Source organism: Ostrea edulis, chromosome 1 (genome assembly GCF_947568905.1).
Source record: "Ostrea edulis chromosome 1, xbOstEdul1.1, whole genome shotgun sequence".
NCBI lineage: Eukaryota > Metazoa > Mollusca > Bivalvia > Ostreida > Ostreidae > Ostrea > Ostrea edulis.
In genome coordinates, this window is record NC_079164.1 from 13,754,376 (window position 1) to 13,781,064 (window position 26,689).

Genomic DNA, 26,689 nt, shown 5'->3' on the forward strand with positions numbered 1-26,689 from the left:
TAACATCACACATACACCCTACCTACACTTTCGTTAACACCACATACCACAACCATTATTTTCATTAACATCACATACCACCACTTATACACCACGTACCACCATTCACATTTCCATAAACACCATTTTCACACAGCTAATGCCACATCAGATGCTAACACATGTGTTTTAACACCTTTTTGTTCTACACCAATCACACCACTACCTATACAGGTCTGAGAATTGATAGTTTTACATATCAATATCAACGAAAGAGATAGATCTACCGTTATTAGTTTGCATGTATCACCATCGTACTACCACTCACATTTCCATTAACACCACCTATACACCACATACCACCACCTATACACCACATACCACCACCTGTGCACCACTGCTGGCACATCAGATGCCATCACTTACATATTCTTTAACATTACTCACACCACTACCTATACAGGTCTGAGAATTGATAGTTTTACATATCAATATCAACGAAAGAGATAGATCTATCGTTATTAGTTTGCATGTATTACCATCATACTACCATGCCTATTTCCATTAACGCCACCATACCACCACTCGCATTTCCATTAACACCACATACCACCACCTACACACCACCACTCATACACCACTTACCACCACCTATACACCACTCAAACACCACATACCACCACCTATACAGCCCATACCGCCACCTGTACACCACTACTGGCACACCAGATGCCATCACTTACATCTTTTCTAACATTACTCACAACATTACCTATATAGTTTTGCATTTCTTGACATGACAATGTTAATGAAAGAGGTTGATCTACCGTTTTTAGTTTGCATGTGTCACCACCATACAATCACTCACATTTCCATTAACACCACATACCATCACCTATACACCACATACCACCACTCATACACCATATATACACCACATACCACCACTCAAACACCACATACCAACACCTATACACCACATACCACCAACTGTATACCACTACTGGCACACCACATTCCATCACTTACATCGTCTTTAACATAACTCACACCACAACCCATTTAGGTCCCAAGTTATGTATTTCTTAGCATAACAATATTAATGAAAGAGATTGATCTACCGATATTAGATTGTGTGTCACCACCATACTACCACCCACATTTTATTAACACCACATACCACCACTTGTACACCACACACTACCGCTTATACGCTAAATAACACCTACTCCCCACTATCGGCACACCAGTTCCCTTGACTTTGGGTTTCTTTAACACTACTCACACTATTATCTATATAGGTCCTTAATTTTGCATTTCTTTCCATAATATTAATTAAAGAGATTGATTTAGTTTTATTAGTTTGCATGTTTCACCACCATAACACCGCTCACATTTTCGTTAACACCACACACTACCAACCAAATTTTCACCAACACCATATACCACCAAATTTGGACCACATACCAACCCTCACATTCTCATGAACACGACTACTGGCACCGCAGTTGCCACCACTCATATTTACTTTAACAAGGATCCGTGTTTACCCTACTCTCAATTGTGTAATTATTATAAGATTGTTCATTATCTTCACTTTTTCATGAACAATTATGAGACTTCTTATAGTTGATATAGTAAAAACCCAGATCTATAGAGAGACCAAGTGCTCCGATAAAGGGAAATTTAAAATGCAGCTAATGCAGGATACTCCTCTTTTTTTTTTTTCATTTTCAAGAGTAGGCCAGACATAATCAAATGCGGAAAGGGGGGTTTCTTTATGTGTCAGAAGTGTGTCCTAACTTTTCCTTTGGTAACAGGAATATAAATATATATATACACTTTATACACCACCATGCACCGTATATCGTCACTCCTTTACACTCTGCTCGCAATCATTATGTAAATTAGATTTTCTTACATAACGTAGTGATGATCGGGATCGGGAGAAAATAGAGGGGCGATTTCAAGGGCACAGTGTGAATTATGACCTTCGCGCAAATATAAAAAATGTTGAGTGATTTGATACGAAATTGAAATAATATATTATTTGACAAGAAAATTTTTCACGTATACGGCTTATCACTTGATAACGCCTATCAATAGAACGACACCATATAGACATGAATTGTAAGATGTACGTCGTGACGTACTTTTTCGTTGTGATCTCATAGGGTGCGAAGTGCACAGATAGTTGTTTTTATATACTATAAAACTGTTCTGCTATATCCATACTAGAGTTTAGGTCCAAAGTACTCTTAGAGTAAAATGAATTATTTTTAAATATATTGCGTAAAACTATATGGGATCCGGGTTAGAATAAGTCCTCACTTCCCCTTGCTTGTCGTCAGATGCGACTATATGGGGCGGTCTTTCGGATGAGATCGCAAAAACCGAGGTCTCGTGTCACGGCAGGTGTGGCACGATAAAGATCCCTCCCTGCTCAAAGGACGTAAGCGCCGAGCATAGACCTAAATTTTGCAGTCCTTCATGGGCAGTAATGACGTATCCTGCAGAAAGATCTGACTCAAACCACACAATATAGTGAACATATGATGAAACTCTTTGCATGTTAACCGAATTCAGTTTTACCGAATAACTGAGCTCATTGTTTACGCAATACCTACGTTTCCGCGACCTAACCCGATCTATTTGTCTAGACATGATGCAATACTACGAGTCAGTAAATTATGGGTGCATATTGTTCATTTGATAAATGTGTTTCATCGAATTAATGTGTAAACTATTTACATTGTGAATTGAATTTTTAAAAAACTTCCCAATAGCTGAGTTCATTGTTTACAAATACCAGCGTTTCCGAGAAATGAAAACGAAACCTCTCGCCTATCTATTTTTCTAGACATGATGCAATACTACGGACCAGTAAATTATGTGCAAATTGTTCATTGAATAAATGTGTAAACTTTCAACCATTGTTCTTTAATTCTATTTTATTTGAAAATTTCACATAAAGGAATACACCAGGAATACAAAACGCTCACACGCTATCCCCCCAACACCTCGCCTGCTACACAGCACCACCTCTCCCCACCTGCCCAGCTTGACCGCGCCAACCCCGCTTGACCGCGCCAGGTGGCCCTGGCCAACTGCTTGACCCCCTCTATAAAACCCCGCACTCCAAACTACACTCAAAACTGCACTCCGCTGAACCCCCTATCGGCCCGCACTCAAAACTGCACTCAGTTAAACCCCCTATCGGGGGGCGTTATACTACTGCTATCTTCACCATAATGGTAATTTGTTGTAGAATTCTGACACTCATGGGCTACTCTGGGTAATTGATCCATGAAATGTTTAAAGAGAAGTTGATTACCAACATTATTGATTTGAAGCATGTGTCCCGGTGTTGCAATGTTGATTAGTGATGGTATAGAAACTATTCTTTTATTGAGTGACTCTGTACGTAATTTCCTCGACATGAATTAATCCACAAAAGTTGCACTAAATTGCGTAGATTTACAATGTTCATTAGTTATGGTATAGAAACTACGTTCGATGATATTACGAATAAATGAATTTCTAGTGATCAATATATCGTAGGTTTTAACCATTGCTACAGAATGTTTTGAGATGGAGCACATGGAATCTGAAACGGGATGCTAAAAAATGTCTCTTAATGGAACATGACAATCTTTAATTTTTGTTTATGTATTTTCCTTTCTGTACCAAAATCTGACTACATGTATTTCACGACTGTACATATGCTAAATCTTTGATATCTCGAGGGGTAATCCTAGGGACAACAAACATTGTATTGTTTTCAAGACATTGTCTTTGTGGACTTAAGCAACACTAATATGTGTAAATGTGTATATCACACGAGACATTGTCTTTGTGGACTTAAGTAACACTAATATGTGTCAATGTTTATATCACACGAGACAGACTTTGTGGACTTAAGTAACACTAATATATGTAAATATCTATATCACACAATATCAAATGACCATGATAGATTTAAAAAAAAAAAAAAAAAAAGGGACTATTTGTGGACTTGTTTATATCACATGAGACTTTGTTTTTGTGGACTTAAGTAACACTAATATATGTAAATGTTTATATTACACGAGACATTGTCTTTGTGGACTTAAGTAACACTAATATATGTAAATGTGTATATCACGCGAGACATTGTCTTTGTGGACTTAAGTAACACTAATATATGTAAATGTGTATATCACACGAGACATTGTCTTTGTGGACTTAAGTAACACTAATATGTGTAAATGTTTATATTACACGAGACATTGTCTTTGTGGACTTAAGTAACACAAATTTATGTAAATGTTTATATCACACGAGACAGACTTTGTGGACTTAAGTAACACTAATATATGTAAATATCTATATCACACAATATCAAATGACCATGATAGATTTAAAAAAAAAAAAAAAAAAAAAAGGACTATTGAATTTCAAACCATGAATGTCTTCCCAATGAAGTAGTCATATAAACACTTAAGTCATTTCCATGTCGTTTTGCTTGAAGTATATGGACTTGTTAACCTATGCTATTCTTCTGTTGCAGTATGCGAGGAATGAATTCGAGAGACATTGGTTATCGGGCACATGGAGTGTATGTATTGGTTCTACTTGGACTGTTCACAGCGATCACTAATGGCTGCCCATCTGTCTGTCAGTGTGCCGAGGACATCGCGGATTGTTCAAACAAAAACCTTTCTTATATCCCATACCTTCCAAACCCATTTCGAAAAATTTATCTTTCGGGAAATTTCTATCAGAATATCACGAGTCGAACATTCCACAACATATCGGCGAATGTGTACTTTCTTGACGTTTCTAACTGCAAAATTCGACAAATTTCTTCTCAAGCCTTTGCAGGACTACAACAACTCAGATTATTAAATATCAGTTACAATAAGTTTGGGCAAGATCAAATATCCGTATCAAGTATATTTTCTTTAAATATTTCAAGTCTGGACCTCTCAGGAACGAATACAAATCTTGATTTTTTCGCCAGTATTGAATGTTTTTCACTTGAAAAACTATTTTTAAAGAATAATCAAATCAACGGAGTTGTTAATGGTTCCTCTTTCGTGAATATGCCAAACATCCGGGAACTGGCTTTAGATGACAATGGAATTTATAATATATCCGTTGAAGGGTTGAAAAAACTATCAAATCTTTCCTTGAAATTGAATGAATTCATATTTTTTCCAAAATTTTGCGATTCCTCCAATGGATCTCTAACTCCATCATTAGTTTATTTGGATCTCCAGCAAAATCACATTTCAAACTTGATATACCTATACAAGGCCCACAGGTGTGTGAGGTCGCTCACTCATTTGGTCCTGTCTTACAATCCGATCAGAATTCTGAGAAACGAAACATTTGCTGGACTACCATGTTTAACACACTTATATCTTGACAATCTGTTTAGCGTTGAAATGATCATCGAAGACATGTCGCTGGCGTCGGACACTCTTCAAGAACTCTACATCGGAAACATTGGTGCAAAGACCCCCCCAAGATTCCGTGCAAACTATGTTTTCAAAAACTCGAGTGAGTTAGTAAAACTAGACATGTCGCACATGTACTTGATGGAATCCAATGTAACGTCCTTATTACAACCATTAATCAAACTAAAAGAACTTATTCTGTATGGCTGCCGACTACTAGAAATTCCACCCGCAATTTCCAGATTGTTTAATCTTACATCAGTGAATCTGGGAAACAATTACATTGGGTCGTTTTCTTCTCATTTATTTGAAAACTTAAAGCATCTTAAAAAGTTAGCTTTATTCGCAAACAGGATTAGTGTCATTGATACCAACTCCATTTCTCCGGCAGTGCTGAGTCGTCTTCATGAATTGGACGTCCGTTGGAACCCCTATGCATGTACATGTGATTTGTATTGGTTTATAAACCACATCATGAAAGAAAAGAAAACTATTTTAATCAGTAGTGATCCATCGGATTACAGATGCTCTTCTCCGATACATATGTACAATCGCACTCTATCAAGTTATGATCCGTCATATTATCAGTGTCATTCTTTGACAACTCAGGAAGTAGTTGTGATTGCGACAAGCTCTACTTTCGTTTTACTGATCATGCTGGTCGTGTTTTACAAGAAATACAAATGGCACATCAAATACTACCTTTATCTGCTTCGATCACGCAAAGGTTACGAGAGAATCGGTGGAACGGATGACGAAACATTTTTGTTCGATGCTTTCGTCGCATACAATGAAGACGATCGTTCTTGGGTCATCTCAAACTTGATGTCGGAGCTCGAGGGTAAAGAGCAATACCGACTGTGTCTTCATGAGAGAGACTTCCTCCCCGGGAAGACGATTTTCTCTCAGATATCCCACACCATACAAAGAAGTAGAAAGGTTATTCTAGTGATATCAAACAGCTTTGCTAAAAGTCAGTGGTGTCAATATGAGACTCTGGTGGCGCAAAACCGACTGATTGATGACGGCGCCAATGTATTGATTGTCGTGTTACTGGGAGAAATTCAGAGCAAATTCAGGACGGAATCTTTATACATGCTACTTAAAACTATGACATACATAAGATGGCCTCCTGCTAATTCGCCTGGAAGGGAATTGTTCTGGAATAAGGTTAAACTTGCAATGAAGCCATAATGCATCAGCTGCACACACATATATATAACACCAGTGATAATGTGAATACTTATAGTCCCGACAACAATCCTTTTCAACGTCGTTGCTGACATCCCCCGATCATCGAGTTTCAAACACTATATTTCGCTTTGAAAACGAACTCTACCACATTTTGATGCTTTAAAGTTGTAGTTTTTCCAAGTCTTTGGCAAGTTTTAACAATATTTTCCTTCAATAAAGGCAGGAAAACATCAGTTCGTCGCGCAAGTCATTAATTTCTTTATTGTCGGAGATTACAACAGCAGATGCGGGTTCCATTCATTTCAGGGTTTCAGGTCTATCAATCAGCGTTAAGACTTTCACAGATACTACTTTCTCAGTAATCTTAGTTGACTGAAATGAACGCACTGATCATGATTTGAAAAAGCAACTCATTCAAAAGTGTTAGTTCAGTAGATTACACGTATTTCTTTATCCAACTATTCTCTTATCTGCAACAAACATTGCGAATTTGTTTGAATTTAGTGCTGATTTTTGTGTCAACCCAATCTTGCTTGTAGTATTTTATTTCTTCATCTAAATCTTATGCCTTTATATCTGTATATTTTTAAATGAAATGTATATTTTATTTGGTTTTTTTTTTTTTTTTTTTTTTTTTTTTTTTTTTTTGTTAATCTGGGATATGTCTGTGCATATGTGTACATGTATGCTATGTGTCCAAGTTGTTAACCTGTGATATGGTCTGTGTATATATGTACATGCATTTTATGTGTCTTTGATATATGTGATAGTCAGTTAAAAAGCTCGACAAAGCTTGTGTTGACTTGTTGATTGTATATATATATATATAGTACCGACTTTAAATAAAATTTACCTTACTTTCTCTCAGTCACGATACGCTAGATTGATTTTGTACAATATTACGTCATTTGACTTCCTTTGAAATTTGAATGAAAACATCAATGTATATTCCTTTTACATCTACTCATTAAAACATTATTTCATTAGTTTATTTCCTTATTCAAGTATTTACGTGTTTTAGTTCGGTAGTTTATTTCCTTATTCTGCTATTCGCCTGGTTTAATTTCGTAGTTTATATTCTTATTCTGCTATTCACCTGGTTTAGTTTCGTAGTTTATATTCTTATTCTGCTATTCACCTGGTGTAGTTTCGTAGTTTATATTCTTATTCTGTTATTCACCTTCTTAAGTTCGGTACTTTATTTATTTATTCTGCAATGTCTGTCACTCGGAAAGTATTTAACTTTTAGCATTCAAAAACATGTAAAGAAATCATCAGATGTGGGGTCATGTGGTTGGACAAAATGGTCACTGAATGCAGCTAAATTAACGGATTTGGATGAAATTAACCGCTAACTGCTTTAGACAAATGTCCGCTGCTGAATGTAGTACATTTCTATAGGAAATTTCATAAATAGAAAATAAAATTACTGCATAAGTAAAGTGAATAAAGGTTACAGCCACAACAAGTTTGACTATACCACATAACAGTATATAGAAATGTGTATATCAATTCATTATGTCATGTTTTAAACTTGAAATATTGTACTATATTACACATATTTCCTAGTGTTCCTATGTACGAATATACTAGCATAGTTTTTTTTGGTTTTGGTTTGGGGTTTTTTGGGGGTTTTTTTTTTTTGTTTTTGTTTTTTGTTTTTTTGGTGTTTTTTTTTTGGTTTTTGTTTTTGGTTTTTTTTTTTTTTTGGTTTTTTTTTTTTTTTAAGATTTGTATTACAATTCAATGTTGTCCTCTTCAATGAAATATGTGGTATGATTATGTAATCAACATGAAATCAGTAGATTATCAACCAAGATCACAAAATGATTCATTCAACATTTCAGATGGTCTCATAATGAACTGGACACTGAGGGTGATAACATTAAAGTAAATGTTTATCTATGGATAACCTGCCAAGATTTTTTTAGAGGGTCGAAATTCGAAATGCGTGGATGAAGTAATTGCCTAGATGAATACAAAGGCTGAAATATTGCCAAAACTGCGAGAAATAAAATATAAACAATCATTCCAAAACATTTTTGTATATCCAGTAAAACTGATAACAAGAAAACACGGAACCGTGTAAAGACACCCATACACTGCACAGTACACTGAAGTTTACCTAGTGGGGGTGGTACTAAAGTTATCAGGTCTTCTGTCAGAAAATCTTCCGGAGTTTTGTTATTTTTTGTTTACCTGCGTTAAAGCTGACATGAATTAATAAATATAGTATAATTCTATATGTCCGCCATATTTCTTTGCTAATCCGCCATATTAGTTGGATATTCTATTGTTATATGTATCAGGGTTCGCATGGTATATAAGGGGACGAGTTTTGCTACGCTTCACTTCACATCAGTGTCTTCGATTTACCTGTGCGGGTAGCTTCGACAGGTAACACGTACATCTCCGATACTAATTTATAGGACATCAAGAAGAAATGAAATCACCAGTGCTCAAAATTACAATAAACATATCGTACAGTAGTAAATCATTCTAAAAGCTTTGGATAAATAAATATAGAATGCCTTTTCTTTACGTGAATGTGCGTACATTTGCAATAAATATGTCAAAACTATACAAAAACGCGGAGAAATATTTCATCTATTATCTAGATCTATTAATGAAATGGAATAAGCAAAGGGTATAAAATCTATACCATTCACACTTACTTCAAGCAAAATGCAAATACATAAATGCTACTGTACGTATAAAGAAGACATGGTCATGTACGCTCGTCATGAAAAAGCATCGAATGCGGATGACTATTTACCTGGGTCTACTCGTAATATCTGTAAAGGACCGAGGATGTACGTGTACACTTGTCGAAAATACTCAAAGTAGTAGTAAAACTCCCTTTATTAGCATAATCCATGAAACAAAATAATACACTCCATTTGTATTCCAACAGTAAACAACATTGTCCATTGTACAGACTGCGACACACTTAGCCCGTGCCGATCAGCTATCTTCAATCAGGGGAAGTATCAGAGTAGAATATTTACCCTGTATTGTGCATGAATCCTTATATTGTATGATTTATACTTGTCAGAGTATTGCAGATTTATAAATCAGGATATCATTTAGGTACATAAATTGTTTGTGCATAGATAATTTGCATATACAACACTGCATGAGTGTATGGAGAGAGGGGGGGGGGTGTTCAAACGATGATCTTGTAATAATCGCGCTCTTATTAAGACAAATGATATCGTTAATTCAATATAAGAGACCAGTAACTCAATATTGCTCTCATTAATTGATAATACAGATTTATTTGATTCATTTAAAGCACGCAATAATTAAAAATTAAACATATCTTTAAATAATGTTGTTTTCAATAACTTCATTTTATGCATTGCAGGACTATAGCATGTGTGTTTTAACGTTTCTGTAACATGCCATAATGATTATTTGCATTTCGTAGATCTGGCGCAATGGATATATTCTGAAAATAGACATACCGCTGTACGTCGAAATTTCATATCCAAATGTATTCGATAAGATGTTAGTATTCATAAATCAGTAAAATTCGTGTTGAGGTTTTATTTGATACGATACAGTGTCAATCTACTGTAATACATTAGTAGGATATGCAAAAGGCAAGAGTATAAACATTTTCTAGTATCGATATCTATATGATCACGAAAAAACATCATATAATTTGTATTCGGATTCATATGCCGATTTAGATATCAATAAAAACAAAGCTGCATAGTTTGGGGGAGGGGGTTCTAATGAGTCTGATGAAATTAAAAGAAGGAACCACACATTTGCATTCAAACTAGATGTACTTCAAAATGAATTCATTTCTGCTCTGACTGAAAGCATGATTCTAAATTCGGGAACGAATCTTGCATACAAATTAATTAATAGGGGAACACATAAATTCGAGCTCCTTTGGAATTTAATGAAATGCAGATATGCACCTTTCTTTCAACACGAATTGATATGTTGTTTCAGGCATGTATACAGGGGGTTGGGGTGGGCAGGGAGGCTGGGCTGGTCTGCTCTCCCCACTTTTTTGACAATTTACTTTTTTCCGTTATTCTAACACACAAAGTCAGTATTTTCTACATGCAGTTTAAACTTATATATATATATATATATATATATATATATATATATATATATATATTAATTTGTAATGAATTCAATTATAAGCATCAACTCCTGTAAGTTTTTAATATATTGTCAATAACAAATTTTTAAAGAGCTGGACTCTTTTAATGCTTGTAAGCTTACCATTATATCACTGATCAATTTTCTTTCCTTCTGTGAAATGATATTGTACATCGAAGTAAGACTCTCTCTCTCTCTCTCTCTCTCTCTCTCTCTCTCTCTCCTGTTTAATCAATGAATATGGACATACAGAGACCGTAAATAATTATGTGGTTCCGAAAGAAACAATAAAACTATATTTTCGTTTATACATTTCCTTTTATATGCGTCTTTGTGTAATCAACTGTTTATTATGGATTGCAAATGTAATACCCGCATTTTTAAACAGATGTATATTTTCGATCATTATTCCCTTATTTGTATATCCAAATTTGTATATGATCATCGATAAATTTTGAATTGGGCACGCAATATATCCAACCAGATGCTCAGTGTATATGATTAGATTTCCGATTTCTATAAACTGCAAAATCTCGACCAGACAAGCATTCAGTGCAGGAAAAATTTTCGACTCTGACATCTCCCCTGATTGAAGACATCCTATTTGGCACGGGTGAAGTGTGTCGCAGTCTGTATAATGGAATGACAACGTGTTGTAAAGTTCAAACGAGATACAAATGGAGTTTATCATTTTGTTTCGTGGATTTATCAGAATAAAGAGAATCTAATATTTTCGGTAAGTGCACATCTCCGATACCTGTTGAATAGACGTCCGTATTTGATACGGTGTTTTTTGTGGCGAATATGCCATGTGCATTACATATTATGCATATGGCATGGACCTGTATTTTGCAAGAATTGATATAAATAATATATTTTATGCTCTTTGCTTATTCCATTCTATCAGTATGTAATTGGCAAATGATTTAATCCGCATTTATTTCATAAGAAACTGCAAATACTTGCTTGCACTTGCAAGTATGCAAGAAAAGCTTTTTTTTGCATTTTTTTTCTAAATTATCTAAACTTTCGGAATGTTGCATTGGTATACAATAAATAATTTGTAATTTTGAGAAAAGCATAATGTTTTAAAATGTGATTTTATTTGTTTCGCATTTCCCTATACATTGTATATTACTATCGGAGATGTGCACTGGTCGAGTCCACCTAGAAAAATCACTCAGGTGTGACAATCACATTTGGGGTATATACGGGTAGAGTAAATTAGGCTACCTGAGAGAAATATGGCGGATAAGATGAGAAAGGTGTACGTAATTATTAATTCATGTCAGCTTTAAGGGTCGTATTCTGGATGAACACAGAAGGTAATTTCCTCACCTCGCTCAGCCGACTTCCTAGTGTCATGGTAACTTGCTTTCCAGTCCTCAATGTAAGTGTTTTCTCTCACCGGGCGCATTATTTTCAATATCATAGAAAAAGTCCGCTTTCCCTTTTAATGCATTAGTCACGGGTATGTAAACAACGTCTAACTTGATTTACAACTGCAGATGCGGGTTCCATTTATTTCAGGGTTTCGGGTCTATCATTCAGCGCTAAGACTTTCATAGATACTACTTTCTCAGCAATCTTAGTTGACTGAAATGAACACACTGATCGTGATTTGAATAAAAAAGCTCATTAAAAAATGTTACTTCAATTTAGTTTATATCCTTATACTACCACTCATACCTTCTCTCGATTACGTCACACGACATCGATTTATATACTACTTTGTCATTATGGCTGACTTCCTTATGAAACTTGAATGAAAATATAAATATCAGCAATACATGTGCATTCCTGCGGCACGTTAAACAACCCTCCCTGCTCAAAGGCTATAATCGCCGAGCACAGGTCGAAATTTTACAGCCTTTCACAAGCAATGGTGACGTCCCCATATTAGAGAAAATTCTCGAAAGTGACATTAAACAATGTACAATCAATCATTTAAAAAAGTTAGGTCGATAGTTTATTTCCTTATTCTACTATTCATCTGTTTTAGTGGTACCTTCTCTCGATCGTGTCACACCAGATCGACTGTGTACATTAACAAAAGCTCATTCGGAATGCTGTGCCTGTCACTCGGAAACTTTTGACATTCATCAACGTGTAAGAAATCATCAGATATAGAGTCACGTGGTTGGACAAAAAATGACCGCTGAATGCAGCTAAAATGGCGGCTTTGGATGAAAGAAGTTGACCGCCGATTGCTTTAGATAAATGTCCACTGTTGGATCTGGTACACGTATATCGGAAATGTCATCGGTAGGAAATAAATGACTGCATATGTAAATCAACAACTAATTAAGGGTTACTCCCACGGCACGTTTGACTGTAACACATCGGTACTACCTTGTTAAAATCATCTTTAAAGTCGTTTTGATGAAGATACTGTAGAATTATTTAAATTCGCGGGGCCAATTTTCGTGGATTGCGGAATTTTTACGGGCTTGTGGGGACGTAATTTCGTGGATTTATATATTTGTAAGATTCTTGTATACTAGATGTCTTTATTCGTTGAGGATGTAAACTCCTGGGTGACGGGTACCGACACGTTTTTGTAATATAAAGAAAATGCGAAACCGTGTAAGGACACCGATACACTGCACATTACAATGAAAAGGTGAAGATAACGAACAGTGATCAATCTCATATCTCCTATAATACAAAATAGAGAGTTGGGCGAACACAGACCCCTGGACACACCAGAGGTGGGATCAGGTGCCTAGGAAAGTAAGCTGTCGACCAGTCACACCCACTGTGAACCCTATATCTGCATTTACCGGTTGAGGTGTTACTGAAGTATTCAAGTCTTCTATCAGAAAAATCTTCCGGGGTTTTGTTGATTTTAGTTAGGTGATAATTATCACCATAAAGAGCAGGAATGTGCGCAGAAGATAATTTCCTTACCATTTTCTAACTGACTTCCTAATGTCATGGTAACCTGGCGTTCAGTCTGCAATGGAGGTGTATTTCCTCGTGAGAAAACTATCTTTAAAACACTAAGGATGACTATATCCTTAGTAATTCAGTAATGGAGTATACATAAATGACTATATCCTTAGTAATTCAGTAATGGAGTATACATAAATGCATTTCTCTTGTTAATCAGCGCATTCAATTTATAATGTAAGCAAAAACATGGCACGAGCCTTGTTTACAAATCAAAGAATTGGGAGCTCTGTATCTCCCATGTACCTCGACAACTGACATTAAATTTTTTGCCGACCATTAAAAATACCTTAGTTAAGTATTCTAAACATTAAAAATGGAAAAATAAAATTTGAAAATTTTCACCTCAAATTGTGTCCATGTTCCTATAAAATACGCTGTATTTGGATGGATGTGCCATTATGAGCAGTTCAAAGCTAAAATAATGATTGATAAACGTTCCATGCTGCCTTTGTTGGGGAAGAAAATGCTGAGACTCACAAATTCTTGTTGTCAGGAGAAATGTCATCAAAATAATTTTAGTCCATAGAGAATAGTTTAGGTGCTGGATTTGGAGTTGAAATCATTTATATTTTTATTTCATGGATTTAGCTCTTCTGAGCCGAAGGCTCAAAGAGCTAATCATATGGTCATATGTCTGGCGTGCGGTGTGCGGTGTGCGTCAACTCTTTTGGAAAAATGGCTATATCTCAAGAACCCCTTGGCCAATTTTTGTCAAATTTGTTACAGGGTATTCTTGGCCCAAGGGTTTTCATTTGTACTAAAACTAGGGTTATGACCCTTGACCCTTTAACAAGGGGAGATAATTAGGAAAATGCAAACAAAAGTAGTGGTTGCTAAAAAATCTTCTCAAGAACCACTGGGCAAATTATCACCAAACTTATGCATAAGGATAAGGATAGGTTGTAGATAAAAAATGATCAAGGCATCATCCTGGGTCAAAGGGTGTGGTCTCAAGGTCACTTCAAAGTTGACCTTAAATTTTGTTTTGTTAAAACTTTGATATTTTGCTTAGTATAAGGACTAGGATCATCAAATTTTGTCAGTTGATGCATCTTAGGACCTAATATCATGTTGTCTCAAAAGTAGGTCATAGTGACCTACTTTTTGAATTTCGCAGGTAATTATTATTAAATGGATTTTGATGCATATCTTGGACACTTTTGAGCCTATGATCATCAAAAGTTGTCAGTTTATGGATCATGGGACCTTGAACTCCGTCATGTAAAAAGTATGTCACCATGACCTACTTTCTGAATTTTATGGATAATCATTTATGAATACATTTTAGGTTGTTATTTCAGATACATCTCTGTACTGAAAGGTTTAGAATCATCAAACCTTCTAAGTTGATGCGTCTAGAGGCCTCGAAACATATTTATTAAAAAAAGTAGGTCACAGTGACCTACTTTTTGAATTTTGCAGACATTCAAATTTCACATTTTCAATTTTAGATGCATATTTTGGACACTATGAAAGCTAAGATCATCAAACTTTGTCAGTTGATGCATCTTGAGTCTTCATACTTTGTTGACCAAAAAGTAGGTCACCATGACCTACTTTTGGAATTTGACGGCTATATTTTAATATTTCATATACTATTTGACAATTATCAAACTTTGTCAGTTGATGCATCTTGAGTTTTTTAAGTGTGTCGACCAAAAAGTAGGTCACTGTGGCCTTCTTTTGGAATTTGACGGCTATATTTGAATACTATTTGACTTGTCAGTTGATGGATCTTAAGTCTTCAGTGTGTCGAACAAAAGTAGGTCATCGTGACCTACTTTTGGACAGTTACATTTAAATTTTCAGGTACTATTTGACTTAACATCATTCAACTTTGTTTATTGATGAATCTTGGTTAGTGAGAATTTTTGCCTGTTCTACAATGTATCAGAAGAGCGATTCTAGGCCCATGGGCCTCTTGTTATTCTAGATTTAGAAATAGTTCATTCCATCTGATCTAACGGACCCCCCTCCCTCCTCAAATCAAAGAATCAGCACTCCTTTTCACACCCTACTGAGACTCACAATGAACATCCTACATACGGCATCGTAAAAAAAAAGGAACAGCTTCTCAAAATTTAACATTTGTTCATTTTTCTTTAACCTTACGTACACAGACAACATGGATATACCATCATCAGTATACTAGGGCTAAAACTAGGCATCTGAAAAAGGCGATTGACAAAACTGCATTTCAGACCAATTTTTTAAATCCGCTCAGTTGGAGAATTTCAGTTAGCTAATCTATCCAAATTTCTTGGAAATTCGAAATCAAAGTAATATGTGCAATGCCGCTATCATGAACTTTAGCATACTACATGTATAATGTGCACAAGGAGTCTTTAAGAATACCTCTTCCATAGTACGCGCAAAAAAATTCGACTTCTTAAATATTTCATACAAACATCCTACTTTTTAGATGCAAGGTGAAGATAACGAACAGTGATCAATCTCATAACTCCTACAAGCAATACAAAATAGATAGTTGGGCAAACACGGACCCCTGGACACACCAGAGGTGGGATCAGGTGCCTAGGAGGAGTAAGCATCCCCTGTTGACCGGTCACACCCGCCGTGAGCCCCATATCCTGATCAGGTAAACGGAGTTATCCGCAGTCGAAATCAGTGTGCCAAGAACGGCTTAACAATCGGTATGAAACACGTCAGACAGCATTTGACCCAATGCGAGGTTGTATTGACGAACTAGATCGTTATAACGACCATAGAATTTGCGAAATGCTGACTTCAATCGAGACTGTTGAAATCCCTGTACCATCAACTTGTTTGTCAGTAGCTTACCTCGATTTAAAAACTGACTATACCCAGAACAAGCTCTTGCATATCGAATCAGTTGAGATATATAAACACCATATGCAGGTGATAATGGAATATTGCTACATAAATGTGGGAAGTTGACGATGGAGAAGCTGAAATCATCCTGTTTGTCATATTACATACAAAATATCCGACTTCTTAAGTACGTGTAATTTCTAGTGCCGTCTGTCCGCGTGTGAATATGCACATTCCACAAACTTTGCGACCTATTTCGCGCCATTGTTGAAATTGTAAGAAAATATATGTTTTCTGGCTTATTTTTTACATTCTATTTGAATTTAGATTATAAAGAACGCAGACCTATCGTCCAAATATGGAAATCATTACCAAATATGGGGATAAGTCAAAGGTCAGGTGATTTTCAGCTGTTACGTTTTAAGAAATAACTTACAAGTCAATGATATATTGTCAAGTCAATGGCATATATATATATATATATCACATATTTGATAGCATTTATATTTTCAAAAATTTAAAAAATAAAATAATAAAATCTCTTTCAATGGTCTCTTAAACGGAGGATAAAGGTCAAAAACATTTCAGAAAAAATTGGCATAACTTGCTCTCCATTTTTTTTTTACAGTGTTTACGATCATCATATCTCATTTAACACAACAAAGAAAGCATTTTATTATTGAAATGTCACCAGAGCTTCCTAGTTATGCTTGACTTCATTGCCGCGTATCGGTCAGCGTACGATGGGAAAATCCAGATTCTCTATCAATAATTGTGTTATTGTTTATCAGGGGAAAAACAGTATGTCTCTTGAAATCAAAAGAACATATATTTTAAGGAATCACAGCTATTTTTTTTTTAAATAAACGAGTTTCTGGAATCGCTGAAACTAAAACAGCTCCTGAATAATGATACAATGTGACAATTTTCTACACAAGTTACAATTAGTATAGTGTATACAATATTTCATGCAGGAAATGACGTCATTCCCGAGTATAGTGCATCTTCTCCTAAGCTTGTCTCTTTGGAGGCCTCAAGGATGTCCTCCACCATGAAAGGTGAAGATAACGAACAGTGATCAATCTCATAACTCCTATAAGCAATGCAAAATAGAGAGTTGGGCAAACACGGACCCCTGGATGTACCGGATGTAGCATCAGGTGCCTAGGAGGAGTAAGCATCCCCTGTTGACCGGTCATACCCACCATGAACCCTATCTCTTGATCAGGTAAACGGAGTTATCCATAGTCAAAATCAGTGTGCCAAGAGCGGCCTAACAATCGGCATGAAACACGTCAGACAGCATTTGACACAATGATAGGTTGTATTGGCAAACTAGATCAATATAACGACCATAGAATTTGTGAAATGCTGACTTTAAACGAGACTGTTGGAACCCCTTCACCATCAACTTGTTTGTTAGTAGCCTGCTTCGATTTAAAAACTGACCATACGCAGAACAAGCTCTTGCGTATCGAATCAGTTGAGAGATGTAAACACCATATGCAGGTGATAATGGAATATTACTACATAAATATGGGAAGTTGACGATGAAGAAGCTGAAAATCATCCCGTTTGTCGTACAGTTGAGTTGTTACTTTGCCGTTAATATCTACTTTCAATAAAATATCTAAGTAGATGTAGATGTAAGTAGATGCACAGGCAATACAGCAGACTGTTCTCATTTGAATCGCGGCTTCATTCCGAACATAGAAATACTCCTCCTCTCAGGAAACGTTTTTAAGAAAGTCAAAAATGACACATTTCGGAACATCACACATCTGAATGTACTGAAACTAGGTATGAATAACTGTTCCGTGATCACTGTTGACAGAGCCTTTGAATGGATGAAGAATCTAAGCTATTTGAATATCAGCGAGAACTGTCTTGATATATTAAATTTACAGAATGTTTTGACAAGTCAAATTTGAATACGCCTGCTTTAACTCGCCTTGACTTGTCGAGTCGAAGTGTTCTTCTTCTGACGATTAATGTTTCGGAAATGTTCCCGAGTCTTTTTGACACTCCGCCTCGTTTTCTCTAAAAATGCTCAACCTGGTGAAGATCTAAGAGTCCTTCCACCATCTGAAGGAACTGAAAGAACTCTGTCTTGTTGACAACTACATATCAAATATGAGCATAACAGGTTTAGAAAACCTCGAGGTTTTGCCTCTCCGTTTGAATGAATTTAATGCATATGTATATCCTTAGTTTTTTAATGAATCTGGTCAACCAGTGATGTCGAATATGACCCATTTCGATCTTTCTTAGAACCACATTTCAAATTAACTTAGTTTAAAAAATGAATGTCTTCCATCTTTGCCTCATCTAAAGCTTTCATACAATCCAGTTCGTATTTTACGAAAGCAAACATTCTCGAATTTTTCAGGACTTGAAACTTTGTTTCTCGATAATCTGTTCAATGTAGAGATAATTCTAGAGAGCTACTCATTGAATTCTGCATCCTTGAAGAAGCTGTACTTGGGAAACTTTTGAAAGATTATGCCAACAGAATTCGACAGTTCCTTGTTATTCCGTTTAGTAATTCTTGACTTGACACATGTAATTTTAATGTATAGCAATACGACTAATAACCTGGAGGAACTGGAGGAACTAGTTCTGAAAAGAATGCATTTGATAGAAATACCACCCATCATTTCCAGAATGACAAGATTGAAACATTCAAAAATTTATACTAATTTTGTCGGAGAGGTTCACTTTACAATGTTTCAAAATCTAGAAAGGCTCTCCTCCATCTCTCTTCACGAATATAGAATAAGTGTCATTGACAACAGAGACTCTGAAACTCCTCACACGTCCGGGCTTGCGGTACAATCTTTATGCTTGCAATTACGATTTGTATTGGTTTCGAAATGAGATTATGGATAAAATCCTGGTATTCTGGGTGGAGATCCCCATGTATACTACCAGTGAAACTCCCCTGAAGAGAAGTACAACACGAGTTTGAACAGTTACAATCCAACACACTACGAGTATCACGAACTCGCAGAACTTCAGGTTACAACTTCATGTGTCTTCATTTTCTTTATTATGCTTATCTTATCCGGTCCAGAAAGGGATATGGAAGTCTGGAGAGTCCCGGGAGTGGTGAATTTCTTCTCGTCGCATACAATGAAGACGATCGTTCTTGGGTCATCTCAAACTTGATGTCGGAGCTCGAGGGTAAAGAGCAATACCGACTGTGTCTTCATGAGAGAGACTTTCTCCCCGGGAAGACAATTTTCTCTCAGATATCTCACACCATAGAAAGAAGTAGAAGGGTATCTAACAGCTTTGCCAAAAGCCAATGGTGTCAGTATGAGACTATGATGGCTCAGCATCGACTCGTTGAGGACGGCACCAATGTACTATTAATCGTCCTACTGTGTAATATCAAATCTAAGTACGAGTATACATGTATGACAGACTCTCTGCAAATGCTTCTACGTTCCTTGGCCCACATAAAATGGACTTCTAACAGCACGGTAGGAAGATAATTATTTTGGAACAAATTAAAAGGAGCTATGAAACCATAAGTGCATATGAATACAGTACTGTGGTGCGTGCCTGATAACTAAGTGCGTATGAATACAGTACTGTGGTGCGTGCCAGATAACTAAGTGCGTATGGTTACAATACTGTGGTGCGTGTCTGATAACTAAGTGCGTATGGATACAGTACTGTGGTGCGTGCCTGATAATTAAGTGCGTATGGATATACTACTGTGGTACGTGTCTGATAACTAAGTGCGTATGAATACAATACTGTGGTGCGTGCCTGATAACTAAGTGCGTATGAATACAGTACTATGGTGCGTGCCTGATAACTAAGTGCGTAGTAGTAGTATTACTAGTAGTAGACTTTGAAGGATTGGTGTTCTGTTTGGAAAATGTATCAACAAAATTAATGAATTTACAACATTTAAATTGTTTCAAAATCTCTGTACTACACATTCAAAAACTGAAAAGCATGAAAGGTGAACAGTGATCAATCTCAAAACTCCTACAAGGAATGTAAAAGAAAGAGTTGAGCAAACATGGACCCCTGGATGTAATAGAGGTGGGATCAAGTGCCTAGGAGGAGTAAACATCCCCTGTCGACCGGTCACACCCGCCGTGACCCCTATATGTTGATCAGGTAAACGGAGTTAACCGTAGTCAAAATCAGTGTGCCAAGAACGGTCTAACAATTGGTATGAAGCACGTCAGACAGCATTTGACCCAATGATAGGTTGTTTTGGGAAAACTGGATCATTATAACGACCATAAAATTTACAAAAGGTTGACTTTAATCGAGACTGTTGAAACCCCTGTAACATCAACTTGTTTGCCTATACCCTGCCTTGATTTACAAACTGATCATACGCAGAACATGCTCTTGCGTATATTGAACCAATCATAAACACCACATGCAAGTGATATTGAAATACGAGAGCTGTTCGATATGTAATGTGTATTGTACGATATCTCAAAAGCATTCTACTCAAATAGTGAAATGAACAGTACATCCCTTCAAAGTATTCTCCGCGGTTTGAAATACATAATTTCAATCTCTGAATCCATTTCTGAAATGTGTCACGGTAGACCTTTGAGGCACTGACTGATGGCTGAGCTAAGGGCTTGTCGGGATTTGTAACGACGACCAGATAAGAACTTATTAAAATTTGGAAAAAGGAAAAAGTCGCATGGGGCTAGATTCTGGAGAGTATGGTGGGTGTGGCAAAACGGTAACCTTCTCCGACTTCAAAATTGCTTCACAAGCTCAGATATATGTGATGGAGCATTATCATGAAGTAGACGAACATGCCTAAATCCTGACACAGGGCATTGTTTATGATAATATTTCTTGAGCTTTTTTAGTATAACATCTCGGTAATACCGACCTGTAACACTTTTGCCCTTAGGCACCGGAATTTGTACGGCTCTACCATCACATGAGAAGAATATGCAATAAAGAACCTTCTTTGTGCTTATGGTTCTTTTGGCAAATACAGGCCTTCTACCGTGTTAGCCATATTTTGTTTCCAATTTTTCCTACTGGTTCAAAATAGTGAACCCATGTTTCGTCACCAGTGATAATGTTTACAAATATGCGGTATCCATCTGGCAGAAATCTTTCGTACTTTCAAAATACACTTTAAAATGATATGCACCTGTGATAGCGATATGCCAACAGCTTTGGCAATATCACGTATCGTGTATCTGCCATTACTTTCAATTATTTCCCTGACTTTTGACACATTTGCCTTGCCTGTTACAGTCACAGGTCGGCCAGATTTTGTTGCGTCTTTGACGGAATCTGTGCCAATCAGAAATTTCTTTCTCCACCTACGAACTGTCTCATAAGATACCTTATAAGACCCATAAACTTCCCCCAGTTCAATAAAAATCTGCATTACCGAATGACCGAGTTTTGTGCGAACTTTTATATAAGCTCTAATGTCGTCTGTATTCTCAACCCGTTTCCCAACCATTTTTACAACAGTGGTCAACGACTGGCTCTATTGAAATGACTACAAGTTTAAAACTATATGGAACTGAAGGTTCGTGTTTATACCGTTGGAATGGTATTGAATAGAGCTATTCCGGAGTATCATCATCTACGAAATCGTGCAAAGTGTTATCACGCTGTGGTACAATACACATTGAACAGCCCTCGTAGTTACATAAATATGAAAGTTGACGAGGAAGAAGTTGAAATCATCCTGTTTGTCATAAAGTTGAGTTGTTAGTTTGCCGTTAATATTTATTTTCAATAAAATATCCAAGTACGATCGATCGAGGCAGATTTGGAGGACTCTGTGGTGTCTTTTATTTTTAGTTCATAGGGATATATCGGAATCGACATATGAATGAAAATGATTGTTGATAGATAAAACGCCATCGATATATCTAAATGTCGAGTTGAAGGCCACAGTAAGATATTTTTTTTCTTCTCATGTAAAAGCTTTTGAATGAACTGTGCTTCATAAGAATAAAAAAAACCCAGATCACATAAGAAAAGAGCACAATTCATGCCCATGGAAATTCCAGCTGACTGTTGGAAGGTCTGATCACCAAGGACTAGGAAGATATTGTCAATGAGAAACTACAGCATATATTTATATCAACGTCAGAGTACTTGTCCGTGGAATCAAAGTGGTGTTTAACAACATAATTTTCTGGATGACTGATCACTATATATAAATATTATTTTCCTTTTTCAATTTCGTTGAAGAAGCAACTGTCTATGATGACAAAACGTTTAGTCTTTAATTCATCGTAAGAAATGGTTGTGTAAAGTGTTGAAAAGTCATACGTTTTGATGTTGTTAATTTGAGAAAAGTTTTGAAATTTCAAATCTACTAAAAGTTCTTTAGAATTTTTTAGAATCCACATTTGATTTACACCACTTCTGGCATTTGTTGTGGCACAGTACGTTTGAAGTTTCTCCTTCACAGCTGAAAATATTTTCGTGAGGAGCAAAGATAGGGGCTTGGTAGAGCACTTACTGGATCCAGCAATGTATCTTTGTAAAGGTTTTGGGGAAGTTTAGGAATTCATTACAGATACGGCAACTCATATTCTTCCATCTTACCGGGGTATTGACTGGAATATTAAATGTGTCTAAAACTGAAGCATGATTTTGAAGAATTTCATCTTTTGAAAGGATTGTTGGAGTATAAGTACGATTACCAAAAGTGGAATTAATGCAAGTTAATGTAAAATACAGTTGTAATAATGAGCCTTACAAATAAAATGTTGTTACAAGTTTTGTCAGCTGGAACTAGAACATATTCCTCATGTAACTTATCTAATCCTTTTATCCCATCTGGTTCATTAAACACAGAAGGATAGATGGTATGTACTTTTGTTTCAATATTGATCCTTTTATACTTTATTCTGACAATGTAAAACTTATACGGTACCAATTTTGATGCACCAGATGCGCATTTCGACAAATAATGTCTCTCAGTGATGCTCAACCGAAATGTTTGAAATCCGAAATAACTATGAAGTTTTAGAGCTAAATATAGCCAAAAACAGCGCGCCAAAAAAGTGGAGCCAAATTCGTCCAAGGATAAGAGCTATGCATGAGGGAGATAATCCTTAATTTTGAAATGAATTTCTAAATTTTATAACAGCAATTAAATATACATCCGTATTTTTAAGCTAGTAACGAAGTACTTAGCTACTGGGCTGTAGAGACCCTCGGGGACTGACAATGTATCGCATTTCTCTTTTTCATATTTAGCCAATTGTCTGGCATAGTCTTCGACATAATTCATAGTTGAGATGATGAAGTTCTGTCGGCAATTGAATGACCGAGTTTCTCTGTATTTAGGACCTCTTCAAATAAGGGATTTCAGGTCCTCATTTTTAACTCTATATCAACATCTCGAGTAATGAAGTGACCAGCTGGACTGTAGTTGAAAGAAGACGACGGACAAGAACACGTAGCTGGATTACGTATAAGATGGTCTATATCTAGGCACTGCAAAGTTTGTCAGTAATTAAAATATTTGGATGCAATAGTAGAGGTATATTTGAAGGAAATAGGGGGTGTAGACTTGAACTTAGAATATGTTGGAATACAAGACTGAACTTCTTTATGAAGAATGTTGCTATGATTACACATCATCCATAACCTGTGGCGGTTTTAATAGCCTGTAATGGACCACATCCATCATCATAGAATTCAGTCTATTTTCTGGTGTTGAAAAATCCAAGTATAGACTAGCTTTGGCTTCTTAAAATAACATTCAAAACTCTCAGTGGAACAGAGTAAAAAGTTTTGTGTGCATATGAAGTGGACCGAAAGATCTGTTGATGCAAGGTAAAAGTGAATCAAACATGACATCATGTATACTTGGTCTTTTACAGGAATGATGTCCAAGATTGCGTTTATGTATTTGGGAAAAAAATCTCATCGCATTCACATACATGTATTTCCATGTGGACTAGTCAAATTTCCTATGTTGTGTACATTATCATTGCATCCATATGGAAATGCAGTACCTAGAGTCTTTATCATGTGGATTTATACATTGGGTTTCTGGTTAAATATCCTTCCACCAAAAATGTACTTTTCAAACCTTTTCTGAAATTGGCATGCAAACATCAACTGGGTAGGTAAGTAAAAATGTAAAATATATTTAAGTCCTCAGTACAAGTATTGAAATAGTGCCCACACAGGTGCAGTGCCTTGTGTGGTTGTGCTCAAAGGATGAGGAGCTAACTTCCTCAAAAATTTGAATTTACAGTGGAAATGAAACTAAAATAAATATAAAACAAGAGGCCCACAGGCCTTATCAGTCACCTGAGTACTAATGAAAAGTATCACTACTCCCACAGGCCTTATCGGTCACCTGAGTAGTAGTGAAATGTATCACTACTCCCACAGACCTTACCGGTCACCTGAGAACTAGTGAAAAAGTATCACTACTCCTACAGGCCTTATCAGTCACCTGAGTACTAGTGAAAAGGTATCACTACTCCCACAGGCTTTATCGGTCACCTGAGTACTAGTGAAAAAGTATCACTACTCCCACAGGCCTTATCGGTCACCCGAGTACTAGTGAAAAAGTATCACTACTCCCACAGGCCTTATCGGTCACCTGAGTACTAGTGAAAAAGTATCACTACTCCCAAGGGCTATAAAATCTAGAAAAAAAATTCCTGTACTGAATATCTAAGCTAAATTCTAATGTTCAGCAACAGTATAAAACAAGATGTGCTCTTAAATCTTCACTGCCCTCAAAAATGCATACACTGATGAAAGGCTTTAAAGAATATAATAGTTGTACATGTATTAACATTAAAAGATATGATTAATTTGGACCCATCCTAGAGTCAAAACCCTGGGTTGTAAAATTCACCATTTTTTGTACATCCTTTTCTGCTATTCCTAAGTATGCATTTAGATTTTATACAGTATCAGCAAACTTACACATAAATACTATATACTAAGTTTGGCCCCACCCTGGGGTTAGAACCCCTACTTGGGGGATCATCAAATTTACAATTTTGGTAAAGAACTATACCTGCTCTTTCTAAATATCCATTTAATTTCAATTTAGTAACACTAAAGAAGATGTTATTTAATTAAGTGTTTTACACATAAACACCATATACTAAGTTTGGCTCTGCCCTGGGGTCAGAACCTCTAACCCAATGATCATGAAATTTACAATTTTGGTAGAGGCCTTCCTGCTCTACATCACTATCCATTTAGTTTTTCTTAAATATGTGCAGTTCTTGGAAAGATTTTTTAAAATTGGCCAATTTTGGTCCCACCCCTAAGGCTCCAGGGGTGCAGGAATCCTGAAATTTACAGTTTATGTCCTCCTTGTCCCATAGATGCTTCATACTAAATTTGAAAAGAATTGGAATAGTAGTTATCAAGAAAAAGTTAAAAATTTCTATTGTTTACACAGTCAATAGCTGACCATTTTGGCCCCACCCTGATTCCAAAACTCCTACCCCTGGGTTCATCAAATTTACAATTTTTGTAAAGGATTATTTGCTCTTTCTAAATATCCATTTGGTTTCAATTTACTATCAATAGCATTAAAGAAGATGTCATTCAAGTGTTTTACACATAAACACTATATACCAAGTTTGGTCCCACCCTGGGGTCAGAACCCCTACCCCAGGGGTCATGAAATTTACAGTTTTGGTAGAAGCTTCCTTGCTCACCATTACTATATACTCACTCTACAGATGCTACATACCAAATCTAGTAAAGATTGGCCCAGTAGTTTCTGGGAAGACCAATAGCAACTGGTCACCTGAGTGACTCTGGTTACCTAATAAATATCATGAATCATTTATTGTTAATCACATTTAATCACACTGATACTACTACATGTCCACCTTTTGTATATAAAATTCACATCCAGTAATGATGAAGCTATGAAAACTGTGGAAACTGTGGAAACACTATATAGCATAGTATGAGCATGTACATATGGAGGATTCACTATACACCATGTACAAGTGGAGGATCCACTATACACCATGTACAAGTGGAGGATCCACTATACACCATGTACAAGTAGAGGATCCACTATACACCATGTACATTTGGAGGATCCACTATACACCATGTAAATGTGGATAATCCACTATACACCATGTACATTTGGAGGATCCACTATACACCATGTAAATGTGGAGAATCCACTATACACCATGTACATTTGGAGGATCCACTATACACCA

The 26,689-nt window shown here is 36.3% G+C and overlaps 1 protein-coding gene across 5 annotated transcripts in view; it reads left to right on the top strand.

Moving 5' to 3' along the window:
- LOC125661269 (toll-like receptor 4) overlaps positions 1-7,600 on the top strand; it is a 39,883-nt gene extending 32,283 nt beyond the window's left edge. For 4 of the 5 annotated variants that reach the window (XM_048893247.2, XM_048893254.2, XM_048893245.2 and 1 more), the window contains exon 2: positions 4,529-7,600. In XM_048893247.2, the coding sequence (XP_048749204.2) occupies positions 4,530-6,614 (2,085 nt within the window). In that variant the 5' untranslated portion in view covers position 4,529 and the 3' untranslated portion in view covers positions 6,615-7,600. Of the gene's footprint in view, positions 1-3,276 lie in introns of those variants that run through there. The other variant, XM_056152743.1, reaches the window with a different exon arrangement.
- The last annotated feature ends 19,089 nt before the right edge of the window (positions 7,601-26,689 follow it).